The sequence below is a fragment of the Echeneis naucrates genome, chromosome 8, assembly GCF_900963305.1.
Source record: "Echeneis naucrates chromosome 8, fEcheNa1.1, whole genome shotgun sequence".
In the NCBI taxonomy this organism is placed as follows: domain Eukaryota; kingdom Metazoa; phylum Chordata; class Actinopteri; order Carangiformes; family Echeneidae; genus Echeneis; species Echeneis naucrates.
Window position 1 is genome coordinate 8908546 of NC_042518.1, and position 17685 is coordinate 8926230.

General features: G+C 41.6%; 3 protein-coding genes across 8 annotated transcripts; all 3 read left to right on the forward strand.

Moving 5' to 3' along the window:
• The first annotated feature begins 222 nt into the window (after positions 1–222).
• syngr2a (synaptogyrin 2a) lies at positions 223–3443 on the forward strand. Its single transcript, XM_029508502.1, has 4 exons — positions 223–442; positions 1417–1654; positions 1824–1957; positions 2085–3443. The coding sequence occupies exons 1-4, from the start codon at positions 344–346 to the stop codon at positions 2280–2282; spliced, it is 669 nt and encodes a 222-aa protein (XP_029364362.1). The 5' UTR covers positions 223–343; the 3' UTR covers positions 2283–3443.
• A 488-nt stretch (positions 3444–3931) lies between these two features.
• On the forward strand, positions 3932–9564 carry cant1a (calcium activated nucleotidase 1a). Of its 6 annotated transcripts, none has more exons than XM_029509373.1 (4): positions 3932–4061; positions 7414–8055; positions 8379–8582; positions 8664–9561. In XM_029509373.1, the coding sequence occupies exons 2-4, from the start codon at positions 7437–7439 to the stop codon at positions 9032–9034; spliced, it is 1194 nt and encodes a 397-aa protein (XP_029365233.1). In that variant the 5' UTR covers positions 3932–4061; positions 7414–7436; the 3' UTR covers positions 9035–9561. The 6 variants fall into 6 exon arrangements, with proteins under 6 accessions (XP_029365233.1, XP_029365236.1, XP_029365232.1 ...); XM_029509376.1 differs by having other exon boundaries at positions 7453–8055; XM_029509372.1 differs by lacking the exon at positions 3932–4061 and adding an exon at positions 4419–5305 and having other exon boundaries at positions 8664–9564.
• A 256-nt stretch (positions 9565–9820) lies between these two features.
• Positions 9821–12926, forward strand: LOC115048102 (galectin-3-binding protein A). Its single transcript, XM_029509371.1, has 6 exons — positions 9821–9939; positions 10298–10404; positions 10600–10803; positions 10986–11123; positions 11231–11522; positions 11629–12926. Exons 2-6 carry the CDS (start codon positions 10320–10322, stop codon positions 12725–12727), a joined length of 1818 nt encoding a protein of 605 aa, XP_029365231.1. The 5' UTR covers positions 9821–9939; positions 10298–10319; the 3' UTR covers positions 12728–12926.
• Positions 12927–17685: the final 4759 nt, after the last annotated feature.

A 17685-nucleotide genomic window follows, 5' to 3' on the forward strand; every position in this document is an offset into this window, starting at 1 on the left:
TCAGAGTTTGATCGATTTTTTTACTAAGTCTAGAAAAAAGTCTAACAAACAGTTGTGCTTGATGAGTAAATTAAAGGTGAAGATGATGATGACTGAGTTTACCAAAAACGCCAAACCTAACCTCAAACCATTCGATCAACTCGGGTGAAGCTTCATGTGACGTTGCCAACGCGCGCAGTTTCTGCCTAGTTCCTGATGTCGTCACAGAAAGGGGGCGGAGGCTCAGAAGTTTTCAGGAAGCTGTTTGATGAGACACGGGACGGCCTGAAAACTTCTGACAGAAAGAGTTTAGAGCTCAGCCTCCGGACTTGTCTGGCAGCCACTGTGAGGTGATTTAAACAAAATGCAGGGCAGTGCTTACGGGGCCTCGCTGGCCGGAGGTGCTTTTGACGTAGCGAGCTTTGTCCGGCGGCCTCAGACCATCCTGCGCTGCCTCAGCTGGGTGAGTGACCCCGGAAACGTTAGCGTTAGCATCGGAGTTAGCCGACTGTCACTTCACCGACCGTCTGCTAACAGATGTGCCCCTCCAGAGCCGACACAAACCTCCCGGTGTCACCACTTGTCGGCGTCACCGATTGCCTACGTTGGACAGATGCGGTTGATGTTGAAACTTTGAATAAATATTAAAGAATATAAATAAATAAAATAGACGCTACTGTCCGCAGCACCTGTTAGCTAAATGTGGACAACATGCCCAGTGCTGTGTCACCGCTGCAACTACGGACAGATGATGGACGATTGGTTGTTTTTCATGTAATATTTGTTGGTTATTTTGGATTAAAAACAACGCTAGTTTCAAGTTTAACTCAGAAAACACTTTTCTGAGGTGAGTGGGGAATTTCATGAGGAAATGAAACTTTCCCAGCGTCACCTGTTGAGCTGCATGGTTTTATTTAGGTTGGTAAGATAAAAGTCCACTCATAGCATTACTGAGAAAAAAATAAAAAGTAACTCCCTAAGAAAAACTTGTTGGCGTTTGTTTGTTTTTTATATTTTGCAGTTACAAAAGTCACTTCAGATTTAATGAACCCTGACAGCCAAAGGCTCTTCACTTGTATTTGAGCAACAATCTAGATTTCTGTTAGCTTTTTATCCAATCAATTATCACAAAGACCGCTGATATTTCTTTTCAGAAGCTGGTTCAGAGTAAATACTGTGAAAAGTGCAAATACAGATCTGGAATTGAAACTTTTCTGATGTCATCTGATAAACTCCACTGGTTTGGACTTGCTTGGCAAATGTTTTCTTGTGATGTGTGTGTGTGTGTGTGTGTGTGTGTGTGTGTGTGTATATATATATTTTTTTTTTTTCACGCTGAAAGCTTTTTCACACAACACCCCCAACTGTTTGACTTTTAAAACTTGTTTCACTATCTTCCTCTCCCTGTCATTAACCTTGAATATCTTTTCTTTTCAGTTATTTTCTATCGTGGTGTTTGCAACCATCACAGCAGAGGGCTATGTTAATTTGTCGTCCGGGCCAGAAACGCAGTGTATGTTCAACCAGGTTGACAGTGCCTGCAGCTACGGGGTTGGAATTGGAGTCCTGGCCTTCCTGGCATGTGTTGCTTTCCTCATACTGGATGCCTACTTCCCACAGATCAGTAATGCCAATGAGAGAAAATACATTGTTATTGGAGACTTAGTCTTCTCAGGTGAGACCAGGTTTAACTTTATATTCATGCTCATGTCAGAATAAAGGAAATCTCCAAAAACATCAACAGAAGTTGAGATCAATGTTGATGATGGTAATTTAAGGTAGTGCCATCATATGTCTTTTTTATCTTGACTATAACTCTGCTATATATTTTCTTTGTGGGACAGTGGCTTGGACCTTCTTGTGGTTCATTGGCTTCTGTGTCCTGGCCAACCTGTGGTCCAAGACAAATTTGACTTCTCTCCCTGCTGATGCCGGCCGGGCCATTGTGGCCTTCTCCTTCTTCTCAGTCATCACCTGGGTGAGCTTGCACCTCCTTGCATGACCAGCATTTGTTTAACAAATTCATTTGATAAGGCATAACGTAGGCTTGATGAAAAATAGAGCCATGTAAAAGCCCCATTCACGAATTCAAACTTTCTCAACAGGCACTCTTGTCTTACTTTGCATATGCAAGGTATCGTCAGGGCATAAGTGAGTTTGACCAGGAGTACAGAGATCCAGCCAACGATAACACTACTCCATACCCACCTGCCCCGTACACAAGTGGTCCCTCGGGCTACCAGCAATCGCCTTTCTCCCAGGGTCAGGATCAGCCAGGGGAGTACCAACCTCCAGCTTATTGAAAGACTGAGATTCAGATGCATGACTCTATCAAGGGAGTTTTCTTTTTAAATCAAGACGTGTGCCAATGGTTTCAATTACTCGGACTGTTATGTGCACTCCGATTTTCTTCCTGCATAAAGAAAGTGTTTGAAAGAACATCATTTTTGGGCACACTGTGTTTTGTTTAGTTTTTTTCATATTTGTAAGTTGCTTGGTGGATGCTTGATGCATTGTTCACAGCTGTTTATCTCTGAAATTGTTATTTTGTTTGGAGATTATCTTGGATGAAGATAGAGCATAAAGGTGTTCTTGTGTTTTTCACACCTGTATTTGCTACGATGCCCCTTTTTGTTTCATTTCTGAGTGCAATCAGAGAGCTGTTGATATCAAATCACTAATGGACCAACAGGTTAGGATTGTAGTCCACTGCACAACAGATTTCTTTGTGTAGTATATATTTTCCATCACTGTCAAATTCATAAACACGCAGTTTAATGCAATAATTTAGCAAACCCAGATTCATTTTGTTTTTTGATCACAAATCAAATACATAATATTTCAGATATATATATATATCAATGGGAGCATTGAAAATGGTCCCCATGTAACTACTGTCATGCCATGTTTCTGTTTCTTTTTTTAAAATCGTCAACCACTGAAAACCGACATTTGTGCACTGAGGGGAAAAATGTTCATTTCTTTGTGAGCTGTTAATTGCCAATATTTGATCTAAGATGAATGATTTTAATGGTTTGATCCCAATTCTGCTACATTTTGGTTTTGTATTTGAGGGTGTTTTGTTTCATTTTGAGGTAGCCAAGACTTTCATTTATATGAGCTACCTCATATAAAAGTTCAATGTGCCTTATGGAGTTTAGTTTTAAGTTTTTAAAAGTCTTTTTTGAGCAATTGTCTGATTTCAGGTATTATTAAATATTATTGGAATGGTTATATTTATTAGCCTACCTAATCCTTTTGGTCCAAATGTATGACAATCAAACCATATTTAGTTTTCTACGTTACAGTTCTCCCCTTGCTTTCCCTTGTTTCTCGATGGTTATTGTGCCTTTTACATACCTGCGGTTTTGCTGTCATGCTCAAAGGCTTTACAATGTTTCTCTATCGTAGTGCCTTATACAGTATTCTGTATAACATGGTTTGCCAAATAAAATCTGATCACTTTTGAAGCTCTGGGTCAGCCCATCATTTACATCCGCCTGCTGAAAGAGATCCGGACTCTATGCAGGACTCTGCTCCCTTGGTAAATATTTGAGTAGTGATTGTGTTGGTGTGTGCCCATAAAGTTTAGAGACTGAAGGCTATGACGGTGTAAAGAATAAGATATGTGTGTTGTGTATTTCACATTAGTATGTCAATGCAGAGATGTATACCCTCACATTATATGAAGACGGTTTATTTAAAGTAATTGCACGTATCTACTGCCATGATATTTACTAAGATTTCAGGCATTGGGAGTGTCATGTTTAATCCATGAAAAACTACAGACACAGTATTACTTTATTTGCTCTTTAAAACCAAAGCACCGATTTAGGCCTTGTGGTGCACTACGTTTCATTCAAGTTCTCATATTTTCGACAACACGTGAAGGCTGCGTCCAGCAGACGCTCTTGTCGCGCCGTGCCTACGTCATCGGTACACACAGGAAGTAATGGTCGGTTGTCTGCTGAAGCCAAACGGAGGAGAAGGAGCGAGCAGAGGGAAGAAGAAGGTAATAATGGTCATAAGGACGGCTGAGCTCCGGCCGTCGGTGGACTGGAGCTGAACGTCCCACCTCCGCGGTGAGTCCGAAGGCAGCCTGGCCTGTTTAACCGTGAACGCCGCCATTTGTGACTGCATGTCTGTGTGTGAAGTGATGTTTCTGTCCTGCCAGCAGCGCAGAGGTTAGAGTGGACACACACACCACCCCTCCTTCTTTGTATGACTGTGTGTGTGTGTGTGTGTGTGTGTGTGTGTGTGTGCGTGTGTGTGTGCGTGTGTGTGTGTGCGCGCGCGCGCGTGTAAGAGAGAGAGAGATTTTGTTTACGCACGCGTTAACCTCTGCGCTGCTGGCAGGACAGGAACACGACCTGACACACACACACACACACTAAGTCACTCAGTCGATGGGGTGTTTGTGTGTTGTGGGTCAGTTCACAGTTGGACATATCAGGTCCACCCTGTCTTGCACATCTGGTTTTGTGGCAGAGGGGTCCTTGATTCTCGGACTCTGCCTTACAGCACTAAGTGAACTATTTATGGGCCTCACATCACTGACGGTCTCCTTTGAAGTGTCTCCCCAGGTGTCATCCTTCTATGCTTTAAAGCAAAGATACAAACTACTTTCCCTAATCTCCAAAAAGCTGACAATGAGAGCAGTTGTGCAAACAACTGCTCTCATTGTCAGAGAGGTGCAGAAAATGATGCTTCATCCTTGTTAGAAAGCATCATATCAGCAACTTACTGAGAGAAATGTCCTCACTGATATATTACCTGCAAAGAGGTCATATTTACGGCTGAGCTGTTGCATTACATTGTCAGATTTCAGTTAAACTGAAGTTCCTACACATCTCAGTCACACTTTTTAGTTTTTTTGTTGTTGTTGACTGAAGCCAAGAAAGATGTAAATCAGTTACTGTTACTACAAGTCAAAGTTAGACTTCCTGTTGCTTCCATGCCGACTGCTGTGCTTTTGGACCCTGGCCTCATTTCAGTCAACATAGTGATTGCATCACAAGAACGCCCCTTTTATTTGCAGCAGCCCGGTTCACCTTTATGCAAGTAAAGTTACTATGCAGCTAACAAATGCCTTCCTAGGCTCTATCAATTCAATGAGTGACAAGATGAACGATAACTGTGTTTAGAGGTTTCCCCTTTGGACTGAATCGTAATCCTCTAAGTCGAGCTAAAGTTCACCAGCATTTTAACAATCCCTAGTCATGGTTGCACAGCAAATAATCAGGGAACAGTGTTTGGAGTGTTTTGAGGTCTTCTAAGGTAGATTAGATGGCACAGGCTCAGCGTTCTAGCAAGAGGAGACGAAGGGGTAAGTTTGTTCTTTCTTTTTTCTGTGAAATCAGTATCTTCACGTGTTTCACCATCCACTTGTTGTATTTCAGAGAGGATAGTTGGCTTGCCTCAGCATGGGCCCTGATGCTGCTGTCATAAAGGACCGCTGTTTGGCCCTCTTATGAAAGAGTCATTCAGCTCCTGCTCTCCCTTTCAGAGAAATTCAGCCATGTTTAGGCCATAGAGGTCCCTGGAATTTAAAGAGCAGGAGGCTGCATGTAGGTTTTATGGTAAAGAGCCCGTGGTTCCCCCTCCAAGTGTAGACAGCAGCAGACAGCTTGAAACTCAAGTTACAGTAACGTTAGTGCGTTGTGTTTTTCAACAACTACTGGTATAGTCACAGCATGAAGATTTCCGTTGTCAGCCTCACATGCAGTAGACATAATCAACCTTTCAACTGGGTTTGTAAAGCATTAGTCCTATTAATTATTAATTTCCTTAATCTTTAATCCGCTATTAGCCATAAAATCTATACAATCATGCTGATACCATACCTCTGATGTCTGGCTCTGACCAACACTCCACCAATGCAGAGATATTCTATTCAGATATATTATCTTAATTAATTGGAATGTGATTTTAATATATAATAGCATATTTGTCAATTTAAGTAACTGGAAACCTTTTGACATCTTTGCCTCAAAAATTGTCTCGTAATAGCTTAAGCTTTTTTCTGCCAATCTTTTTAGCATTATTTTATCTAGTGTTTATGTATATGACATAAAGACCTGAGTTATTTTTTATTTTTGAATATTTTTGATTAATTGCTCTTAAAAACATCACCATCATTAATATATTTTGAGACATAAAGAACCTGACCTACCAAAAATATGAAACAGAAAAAGTGGCAGGTCAATACAATTACAGAAGCTGGTATTTTTGCATTTTTGCTTGAAGTATCAGGTGCTAATGGTGCTATAGCCAACTGGTTATGTATTTCATGATTTACCTGTTCACAGGCAGCAATACTCACTGAAACTAACCAAGCTCCACCCAGTCTCCACATTGATATTGACATTGACCCATGTGCTGTCTGTCTGCTTTCATATTTTACCCAACCCATTCTTCCGTGTGTGAGCTCTTAGCAGAAGTCATATTTAAAATAGAGATTTGAAAGAAAGGGCCCAGGACCACCAGATGTGCTAGTTTGATATAGAAGTGAAGAGAGTTTGCTGAGAGTACGTAAGTAAGATTGACAGTGGTTTTCTTTATCGTTTTTAATCTTACTGTCATTGGTGGTTCTGTGTTGTAGGCTAGGTTCGAGAAAAATTGAAGTTATGATGTACATGACTTTACAATCTTTCGCTTTACATTATAGTCATACATAGTCTGTTATCATTGTTGAAAAGCCCTTGTGTTGCTGCCTAGTTAAGCATATTTTCAGTTGTTTTCCGATTAAGTACTACATGATATAACAACGTCAACGGAGCAATTCCATCTAATGTCAGGATAAGAGCAGGTGTGACAAGTATTTCCTGTCAGGTTATGGATCCCAGACTTAGATATCCGTCTCTCGACTTTCTTTGAATTATTTGAATTAATATATATATATATATATATATATATATATATATATATATATATATATATATATATATATATATATATATATATGTTATTTTTAATTATTGAGACTGTGGCACTTTTCTAACAAGATTTCACACATTCTCTCTTTTACAAGTGAAAAAGTATTTATACTGTAATAGTGACTTCCTCACTATTCAGTACAGAAGACATAGGTGGTTTTCTGCTACTTCTTACGTGGTTTGCTAACACCACTATTCCGGGTTGTAAAATGTCAGGGAGGTTTTTGCAAAAGAAATGAGTCTGGAAAACATATAACTTTATGGCTTTTTGCGTCAGCTGTTGTTACAGTATGTTACTGTAGACACAAGGTCAGTCTCATTTTATTGTTTGGGAGTCTATATTTTTTAGAAATGGAAATTGGCTGTTGTTGATGGTGTTAACTGAAGACAAAAGTGTTCCTACTTGCAGTTATGTTAAAACTCTAATCTCCACCTTAGTAAAACTTTAAGATTAATATAATTTCTCTTTTTGTCTCCCACCCCCCTCCTTCCCTTTAAGGTCACTCCCACCCTCTGTCCTCCATGCCTGCTCCTCCAGGCTATACTCAGCTGGAGCAGAATGAGCCTGTGAACTCCCTGAATATCTCTGTAGGAGGCCTCTCTATGCTGCCTTCCATGGCCAACAACACTTACCCTCGTTTCCATCTTAAGTGGAGGCCTATCACAGTCATGGCTGGCTCCCTAGCCCTTTTGCTGCTGCTCATCGTCCACCTTAGCCCCAGCTTTCGTACCAGTCACATTGACACCCAGCAGCCCCAGCATTCCCATTACAACACCACCTACCCTCTCAGTCCACCAGAGCACACGCCGCAGGGCATCCGCTACCGCATTGGAGTCATTGCAGACCTGGACACAAACTCTCAAAGCACCAAGAAACTGACGTGGTTCAGCTACATGCGGCGAGGGTACTTGACGGTGTCCCAGGGTGGCGATAAGGTGGCAGTGGAATGGGACGAGGACAGACTGGTGCTGGAAAGCCATTTGTCGGAGAAAGGCAGGGGTATGGAGCTGTCGGAGCTGGTGGCATTCAATGGGAAACTCTACAGCGTTGATGACAGAACAGGTGTGGTCTATCACATTGACGGTGATAAAGCTATACCATGGGTCATCTTAACTGACGGGGATGGCAGCGTTGCCAAAGGTCAGCAAAAGTTCAAAAATTCTTGTTACTTTTCCAATATAAGTAATCAACAAATAAAAAATATCAGTTCAGATTCACATTATTACATTAAGTGAATGCATTTGTCGGTCCTCTGTAAATGACCATTTGACCCAGGCTCTCGTTGTGTATGGCTGTGTGACCCGCTAAAAGCTTTTCTTGTAGGGCACTATAAGACGCACAACTAAGTTATTCAATATTTTTTACAAAAAGCAATTATTGGAGTAATGTGTATTAGATAACAGAGTATGAATATATATTACATTATATATTCTGATGATCATACATTTACTTTATCGTGGAAGGTTTCAAAGCTGAGTGGCTTGCAGTGAAAGACGAGAAACTTTACGTCGGCGGTCTGGGAAAGGAATGGACCACCACTGAAGGCGAGTTTGTCAACAACAACCCAGAGTGGGTTAAAGTAGTTGGCTTCAGAGGCGACGTACAACATGAGAACTGGGTTCCCAGGTACAGATCGCTGAAGTCTGCTGCAGGGATAAACCCTCCAGGTGAACACCTTAATCAGGTCTCACTCATAGCCATTTTCTCTTGGCTTTAATCTTTACAGTGTTGTTCTTGAATCTCCTCAGGTTATCTGATACATGAGTCAGCAGCATGGAGCAAAATCCTGCAGCGCTGGTTTTTCCTCCCTCGCCGCGCCAGCAATGAACGCTATGAGGAGGTGGCAGACGAGCGACGCGGCTCCAACATAGTCCTCAGCTGCCCACCAGATTTCAAAAACATCATTGTAAGTCGTGTGGGTCCACTTAACCTCACTCATGGTTTCTCCTCCTTCAAGTTTGTTCCCAACACGAACGACCAGATCATTCTGGCACTCAAGTCAGAGGAAGATGCAGGAAAGATTGCAACATACATCATGGCCTTCACACTTGATGGACGCATCCTTTTGCCTGAAAGAAAGATTGGGGATGTGAAATATGAAGGCCTGGAGTTCATATAGAGGACACAGAGATTGGGGAAGACTTGGTCTCGAGGCCACTGCACTGTGGTTTTATTTTGTTTACAATCCAGTCACTGTTGAAGTTCATGTACGTTTTGTTCTCGCACTGGCTTTGTAAAAGAAACAACTCCCTCCTTCATAGGATCATCTTTTGTACAAACAACTATAGGGGTAATGTGAGCTGCTGCTTTTTCTCTTGAGAATGTCCCAGTCAGAGCAGGCAAAGCCAGTATGACATTGTGGTGTGCCATCTCCTTCTCAGGCCTAAACTGGCCTTCAACAGTACTGTAGCCTTTCACATAATGAATGTACAACAAATCCATTTACCTGACTGTGAGCTTTCTTTTCTTAAAGCTTATATTTCCATGCACATACCTTACTCTCTCAAAAGGTCTACTCCATGCTAAACAGCATCATTCTGTACACATTGACCATGTTATTTTGAGCGAAATAACTACAGAGCCTGTTTTTATTCATTATAAAAACTCAACTTCATTTGAAGGATATTGTGGTGAATGATGAATTATTCTGTATGTAATTTTTTTTTTTTTTTTTTGACAAATGATGGAGTAAACTGATATGATTCCTATTTTTGAGCCTTGTCATATAATTCACATTTGGATCTCGCTACAAACCTCATTCTGCACACAATATCGTTGTTGTTGTTTTAACATGTCTTGACTGGATCAAAAAGAGTTACGCAAAAGCCTGGCTGTCTCCTTACTTGTAAAATGAAACTTAGGGAAACCAGCAGCAATCGAGAAGTGAATCTATCCTCCCCACCACCCCCAAACTGGTTCACCCTCCCTTATTCAGCAAGTCTTTAAACGGGCTGAGTTCAGTTTCACAGAATTCAAAAGAGGGAGCGGACTTCAGGACAACACTTTATAACCATTCAGGAGGAGGTAATGTGACTTCATTATGTTGTCTTTGATGTTTGACCCTTTTATATTTGTGCACATATTCAGGTGCAATGCATATTGCATTATGTCTTTATGTCAAAACATTAAGGTACAATCAGAGGCAACAGTAATTTTATGCTCACCCTTTGTAGAATTAGGTGTGTTGATGATTGATTATATATGCAAAAAAAAAAAAACCATACAGAAAATTGCAATTCTAGGCTGGGTGCAGCTCAGAACCATTCAAGGCATATGTCGTGACTGTCTTTCTCACACTTCTTCTTTTTGGCATTGTCTGCCTGTCTTACTTCTCTTTACCATCATCTTGTTACTTCTCTTTGTTGTCTTCCATCTGTGTCAGAGACCTTCTGCGACATTTGGAGATGCTCACACGTGAAAACCTCTGCACTCTGTGGCTGCTGCTACTTCTCCATGTCTCTGGAAGTGCAATCAAATTTAACATGTTCAGTGAGTCATCATTTGTGTGTAAACTATGAAAATACTTTGCCCTGAGATTAATTCATTTAAATGCTGTAATACTATAAGATATGAATGGCTTATTTTTGTGCAGGGCCCACTGATCTATTCCGATCCTGCTTGCTTAAAACAACACTCTGCTGATAGAGAGAACGTTTGTATAACATCTGCCGCCTTTGCTTACAGGATCGATCCCTCGGCCTCGAGAAGGAGACATAAGGTTGTTTGGTTCTGAGAGAGATTCAGAGGGCCGTGTGGAGGTCTACCACGATGGAAAATGGGGAACAGTGTGTGACGATGGCTGGGACATGGCCGAGGCGCAGGTTGTGTGTCGGCAGCTCCACTTCCCTGGAGCAAAATCCGTTGTAATTGGGCAGGACTATGGAACAGGTACCCTTCACTTCAAATTATTCCCCACCAGAGGGCAGTGAAGTTATTGTCAAGAGTGAGAAACTGTGATTTGAGGTTTAACATACTAGTACCACAATTCATGGTTCTGAATGGGCTCCGTGTAATGTGTTAATCCCCGTAACAACAGAAATATGTATACCCTTTCATTTTACAACACACAGCGGCAACCGGACCTATTTGGCTGGACGACATCAATTGTAATGGCACAGAGAGCCATCTGTTTTCTTGTGGTTTCAAAAACTGGGGAGTGAGTGACTGCAGCCACAAAGAGGATGTAGGAATAATCTGTGAAACAGGAAGTAGGTATTCAAACTCTTTCAACAGAAAACCTCTGACCCTGTAGATCCTGTGTAACCGTTAATCTTCGTATGTGTCCAATACCCATCCCAATGATTTTTGATTCCAGACGATAACGTGACCATCAGTGATTCCAAACACTCGCTGGACCACACTTTCAGTCTGTCTGATGACCTTGGCCAAATATTTGACAGTGGAAATGGCTGCGACTTCCTCATCATAGTCAGGAGTCCCACTGGAAACAAACAGGAGGATGGGGATATGGAAATGATGGACACGACAATTTGTGCACACAAAATGATCCTCTCACAGTTCCCGCTCTTTAGTGCTTCAGAGGGGAATGCCAACATCACTGTCGATGTCAGCCAGGCCTGCGAACCACATTTCACCTCTTTTATCAGGTATACAGAAACTAAGATGATTTTTATTCTCTGAAACTAAAGAGTCCGTGTTTGAATCCTTGGTGTCTGGTTAAATAGGATATGTAAAATCCGATATCCTCAACAGGTACATTTACACCCGCAAGATAGATGTGGCCTTCTCATCCGTGCAGTGCCTCCACTGGATGGCTTCTAAGTTTGGAGTGAAGCAGCTGACGGAGGAGGCAGGTCGGCTGCTATCAAAAGTCCTTCCAGAGGACGATTCATTCCGCACACAGCTGTCCATTTACAAATATGCAGAGGAAGCTGGGGACAGTACTCTCCAGGAGAACTGTGTGCAGTATCTGGCCTGGAACTACCAAAACCTGACTAGATCTCCAGTTTGGTCCGACCTCTCTGTAGAACTCATTGGAACCCTTCTAACCCGCTCAGACCTGGTGGTCCCAGATGAGTATTTTCTGCTCCAGACTGTAGAGAGCTGGATCACTGAAAAGAGCGATTCCATCAATTCAGACACCCAGGTTCACTTGTTGAGCCAAATTCGTTTCCCCATGATCCCTGTGGAGAAATTGTATGAGCTTGAGTCCAGTTCTTCTCTTTACAGCACTGATAACAAACTGTATCAGGAGAAAATGTTGAAGGCATTTCAATTTAATGTTCTACTCTACAGCAATCTTTTGTCCAACCCAAAGTTCAAACATGATCATGACTACCTGCCCAGGATCTACACTGCTACGCCGTGGAGCGTCTCTATCAACCCTTTGAGCGCTTCTCCCCAGCAGGGGTCAAGTCACATGCGGAACAGAAATGCATATGGCAGCGGACGCCATCGGTATGATCGCTATGATTATCACATATATCCTTCTGTCCATCATACTGCAACACAGTCGTTCAGCACACCCGTTCACAACAGCCTGATCTTTAAAGAAAACAAAGTTTACTGGGAGGCGAATGTCTTTAAGAGTAAGTCTGAATGTTCGAACAGAGCGGTGGCCTGCGACTCGCTGCCTATGGCGAAGCTGGTTCACCAAAGCCAACCCTCCACACAAAGCACCATTCGCTTTCAAAACCGGCTTCTGCTACTGTGCCAAGGCAAATACATCTGTCAGGTTCAGGACTTTAAGGACAACCTGGCTTATATTGCCTCAAATAATACCAAGCTGGCCTATCCCTGTCCTGACAACCAGTTCACCTACCACTTTGTCATAAGACCAGAGTATGTCTGAACCTGAATTCTTTCTCCCACCTGCCTATCTTTCGACAAATACTGAGATTATCCATGTGACTCTGCAACAGCTTTTCATTAATCTCTTGTTGAGTAATGATAAACCTGTCACCAGACAATGATTTAATATCATAACAATCATCATTAATCATCCGTATATTCTTTTTTGAATGAGAAATAAAGTGATTTCTAGATTCTTTTCCGTGTGTGTCAGCACTTTTTCTTTTAAAAGACCCAATTTGTCCCTCCCAAGACCAGCAATTTATTCAGACGTGAGGTAGATGAAGTGACACGTGAGTTAAATGGATCATCAGCCTGATTTACAGCTTCTGAGTGCAGAGCAATGCAGTTCAAGGGCTTAATTGACATTGTAATGTAGAAAACTGCCAGAAATTTTAACCTGGTCCAGTACAAAACATTAACTGAACTTACTCTGACGTTAACCCTGCTGATTTAATACTGTTTGATGCCATGGCCTCGGCTATTTAGCTGCCAAACAGCTCACTGAAGAAATGTCCATAAGCACGTCACCCTATGCGTCTAAACTTAAAATTCATCTGCCAGTAGCTTGAAAAAAAAAAAAAGTGAGCTTGTATCATCAATAACCTCTATGATTGTCTTTTAAGCTTATGTTATAGCCAGCAGCTGATTAGCTAGCTGAGCATCAAAAAAAAAAAAAAAAAAAGGCTAAATGAGGCCTTGCTCTTGTAAGAATCCTTCTACCAGTTGAAGGAGATAAGTGTTGCCATTCCTACATAGAAAACATTAGTATTAACACTTAACACACTTACTTACCAGTCAATAAGGAATATTTGGAGTTTAGCATTAAACTGGTAAACTGGCGGGCGCCATCCTAACCAGGTTGTCTCATTACTTTCTGACAACAATGTAAATGTCACTGTGTCGTCTACCTCGAAGACTGGACAAAATGGCCGTATTATGAATAAGACGATGGCTAAGGCTTTAACGGTTAAGCAGCACTTACTGCCACTGTCTCCTAGAAATACTTCAGTATTTTATATGGTACGGACAACAATAGTGTGAAAAAAACGATTTACTATTTTGCAGTGGCTTATTGGAAGGACTATATCTTCTGCAGGTAGTAACTTGTGTTTGTCTCTGTTGGCTGCCTGGCTCTGTATGCATGTCTTCCTGGAATGTGAGGAGGTGTAATCCACAATATTCCACAGGAATATTCTTCAGATAAGAATTTCCTCAGTTAACTTCTTGTGCTACATTAAGTTACACTTATCAACCCACTTCTACCCAGTCAAGCATGACTACTACCAAAAAACCATGCATCATCAGATGTGAAATGTTTCGGGTTCCAGTCGATGGCTTGATTAGGGACATGATGGTTTATGCTTCGTGAATCATATTTTTTTTCTTATTACCACACAGCAGACGATGTGTCTCTGAATTTCTGCATCAGACAACTAAAGGCCAAACTCTGACGACATGCAGGTCTACATGTTTGGGCGGGTGGGTTTAACAGGTACATATCATGTAAAATGACTCATGGTGTTTCTGAGAAGGCTGTCTGACTGTGACACGGTTGATGTGACATATGTGATCATGGTGTAACATTAAGCCGTTTCCTTCACAAGTGCACATGGTTCTGTGGAACACTAGTTTCATGTCAGGGTGTAAGCTCAATGTAAAGTAAGGTGTTCTTCAGAAGGGACTGTTCAGATATTTCATAATAAGGTAGACTTGTTCTGTTGTGACAGGTTACCAGCTAAACAAACCTCTTGATCACCTTCATTTTTTTGGTTTGCCCCAGAATTTTGAAATTCTCCTGTGAGGGTTATGAACCACGGTTAAACTCTCATTGAACCATCTGAACTATGATGGCCTTCTCAAATTTCCCATTTCTCCTTTATGTTGAAAACGCCTGTCACACTGCTGCAACATAGTAAAGCCTGTAGTTCAGTCATTCAGGCCTACATGGGCTTCCCTTTGTGTTTTGGGGGAAGACTGATTGAGATGGGGCCAAAGTGGATGTATGGCACCTGTATGTCTCTCAGGCAGAAAGTAAAAAGCTCTAAGCTTTAAACAGAATAGACCTAAAGGTCTGAGGGAAGAGACCAGAATTACATCTATGTATGATGCCTGCACAAAAAGGAAATATCATGCTTGTACATTTACCACAACAAAGTTTCAGCTGAGATGACTTTTGCTGCCCCAGATTCCCTCGTCATAGTCTGGTAGCATAGTAGTGCTGTGGAGGAAATGGCTATACAATCAATTGCTTGTTATTTAATAGTAAGAGTGTCCACATTGGTCATTCAGAATGTTGAAAAAATTCCTTTGAAACTGACTCTAGACACTGATGATAGCCTTGGGACAACAGCAGCAGACTGTGAAACCACGCTGCGCATAGTTTTCATTAAATCACAGCATTACATCCTCTGTCTCACTGTCCTTATCGTACCCTTTTCCACTGGTACCTATGAATAATGAGGTATGCTTAAATTCACAGTTTTTAGTGTTCATTAAACAACAATTTCTTCATGAGCACTTCATGAGAAAAAGTAAGCATGGCACTTAAATCATGGTTGCCAACACTCTTTTATTCACAATTTTTCAACTTTTGTAGTTGTATTAATTGTTTCCTTATCTGCGATGTTTCAGCTTCTGGGAAATAGTGTTCATGTTAAGGTTCACTTGCAACAAGGGTGTGTTTAAGTCTTTTTTTTTTTTTTTGTCTTGAAAGCAGATGTTTTTCCTCCTTTCACTATCCCACAAGCAATACCAGTTACAGTGATTCATTGTTTCACATTGTCATCGATAAAATATGAACAGTCGCACTGATGCGTGGAAAATGATGGGAATTGTCACTGGGACGTGGTTAGGTCACATCAAGACAAAGATGGTAAAGAGTGGGAGGTGGACGTGCATCAGGGGATGGATAGTTGAAAAGCTACATGGTGGTCAGTCACATTGGATCTGCGTGGGCCAGAGGGCGGGGGGCGGGGGGGGGGGGTTGGGAGTCAAAGGATGTGGGTCATTGCCACAGCACCAACCAGTACCCACAATGAGACCCTCTTTTTCTGCCTTACCAGGCACTTCCTTTTAAGAGTATTCCTGGCCTTGCAAGTCTGTAATTTAGAGGATAGAGGTTCGGGCCAATCCTAAGCCCCTTTCGGTGTTTGTAGTGGGTAATGTGCACAGGGGGGCTGCTTACATTGCACTTCTTTCACAATTTTGCCCTCTTTCAACAAATTAAAACCAAATGTTGATACAATAATCCCCAACTGGCAAGTAACGCTGAGTTCTAAAGGGAGAGTTGTAGCGTAGGAAATAGCTCAGAATGGTCATGCTGTGAGGTCATTTGAAATATGCCTAGGAACTGGGGGCATGGCAGCGATGTGAGCAGAGCCCACCACATCATTCAGCATATCGGCTAAAAGGAAGCCAACTGTTTGGACAGTCTGTTTGGCCAAGCAGCCTTTGCACTAGAAAAAGGCATGTACTGTTCCTCTGGAACTTTTTGGTAAACTGCAGTGAGATAGAAGCACATTGCAAACACTTTCATTGTGGATGTGTCACTTCCTTTCATGTGTCTTAATTGTTGATCCACACCCAACTTCTGTGTTGTTGTTGTTGTTACGTCTTTTGTGTCTGGTTACTTCCACTTTCCACTTACGAGTCATGTCTACTTGCAAAACTTCTAAGGTTGTGGAAATTTCCTCATCTAACTGTAGGGATTCTTACTCGGAGATAAAGAGAAATTGATTTCCAAATTTCCCTCCAGCGAAAAGCCAAATCTATAGATGCAAAAGACTTTAGTCTTTACAGACTTTACAGATATGACATTAAATCGGGTGTCCCATTTTCCTCTCTCCTCTCTCTCTCCTGTTTTAACACAGACATCAGAGAGCCGTGGAAAAGCAACCAGGCAAAAATGCTCAACTATGGAAAAGAGTGGAAATATTTACCAGAGTGGCCAAAAGACCAACAGTCAGTGGCCAAATATGATGTCAGGGAGTGAGGCAGCCACAGCAGATGCAATCCCCCCTCGACTTTTCTCTCTTTCTTTCCCTCTCTCTTTGGTCCTGTTCATTATTCATCATCAGCTCTAATCATCAAACACTGTGCCCTCTCTGTGATCTCTCCCCTCTCAGCCAGGATCAACACAGGAGGCCACAAACCCAGAGCTCTTGAGATCCACTGTTTCCTGAGGTGGCGCTGCAGTGGTGAGCATTCCAACAGAAGAGCTATCTATTTTTACACGGGAGTGAAGGATGAAAAATAATGAAGGAATCTGACTGCATCATAAGGTTTCCTTCAGTAAAAGGTGGAGGGGATTTCGGTATCTTACGCCGGCGGGACTGACGCCAGATTGGATCTATTAAGTTTAAGAGCATGATGTCACTCCTCTCCATCCTGCCACACCTCCTCCACTCATCCTTCATTTTTAATTCATCAGTCGCAAAACTTGTTGCAATTTTGAATGAAAGTGACTTTATATATTTATTTTATATATAGAACTCTGAATAAGTTAACTGTGTAGGATTACTGAGTAACATTCCCACCAGATTGTGATTAATTATTATTGCCTAAATCTTTATTCTAAAACAATAATTGCTCCACAAATGCAGCTGGAAATACTTTCAACTTTTATGTGTCACTATGACAAAATCGGATCAGGGACACACCTACACTATCAGGATGTAGTTGTTTACATGTCACCACCATGACATATTTTTCCAATGTGATAACCTGACACTCCAAGATAGAGTCACCAAAATTTGAACCATAAATACAAGCAGATGTCAAAAGATCTGTGAGATGTGGCCTTTGAGAAATCATTCCTGATGTAATAATGTAGTAATAACTATTGAGCACTCATTGGTTGAAATGTTCAGCATCTTGACAAGATAAGCGATCCCAGTGTGAGATCAGTTTAATATGAAGTGTATTTATGCATGCAGGCGGCAACAATGTGACCGGACA

Coding starts and splice junctions, on each gene's coding strand:
- LOC115048102 (XM_029509371.1), top strand. CDS start 10,320: ATGCTCACACGTGAAAACCTCTGCACTCTGTGGCTGCTGCTACTTCTC. Junction 10,804..10,985: donor TGGGCAGGACTATGGAACAG/GTACCCTTCACT, acceptor TACAACACACAG/CGGCAACCGGACCTATTTGG. Junction 11,124..11,230: donor AATAATCTGTGAAACAGGAA/GTAGGTATTCAA, acceptor TTTTGATTCCAG/ACGATAACGTGACCATCAGT.
- cant1a (XM_029509372.1), top strand. CDS start 5,266: ATGGCACAGGCTCAGCGTTCTAGCAAGAGGAGACGAAGGG. Junction 5,306..7,413: donor TAGCAAGAGGAGACGAAGGG/GTAAGTTTGTTC, acceptor CTTCCCTTTAAG/GTCACTCCCACCCTCTGTCC. Junction 8,583..8,663: donor TGCAGGGATAAACCCTCCAG/GTGAACACCTTA, acceptor GAATCTCCTCAG/GTTATCTGATACATGAGTCA.
- syngr2a (XM_029508502.1), top strand. CDS start 344: ATGCAGGGCAGTGCTTACGGGGCCTCGCTGGCCGGAGGTGCTTTTGAC. Junction 1,655..1,823: donor TGGAGACTTAGTCTTCTCAG/GTGAGACCAGGT, acceptor TTTGTGGGACAG/TGGCTTGGACCTTCTTGTGG. Junction 1,958..2,084: donor TCTTCTCAGTCATCACCTGG/GTGAGCTTGCAC, acceptor CTTTCTCAACAG/GCACTCTTGTCTTACTTTGC.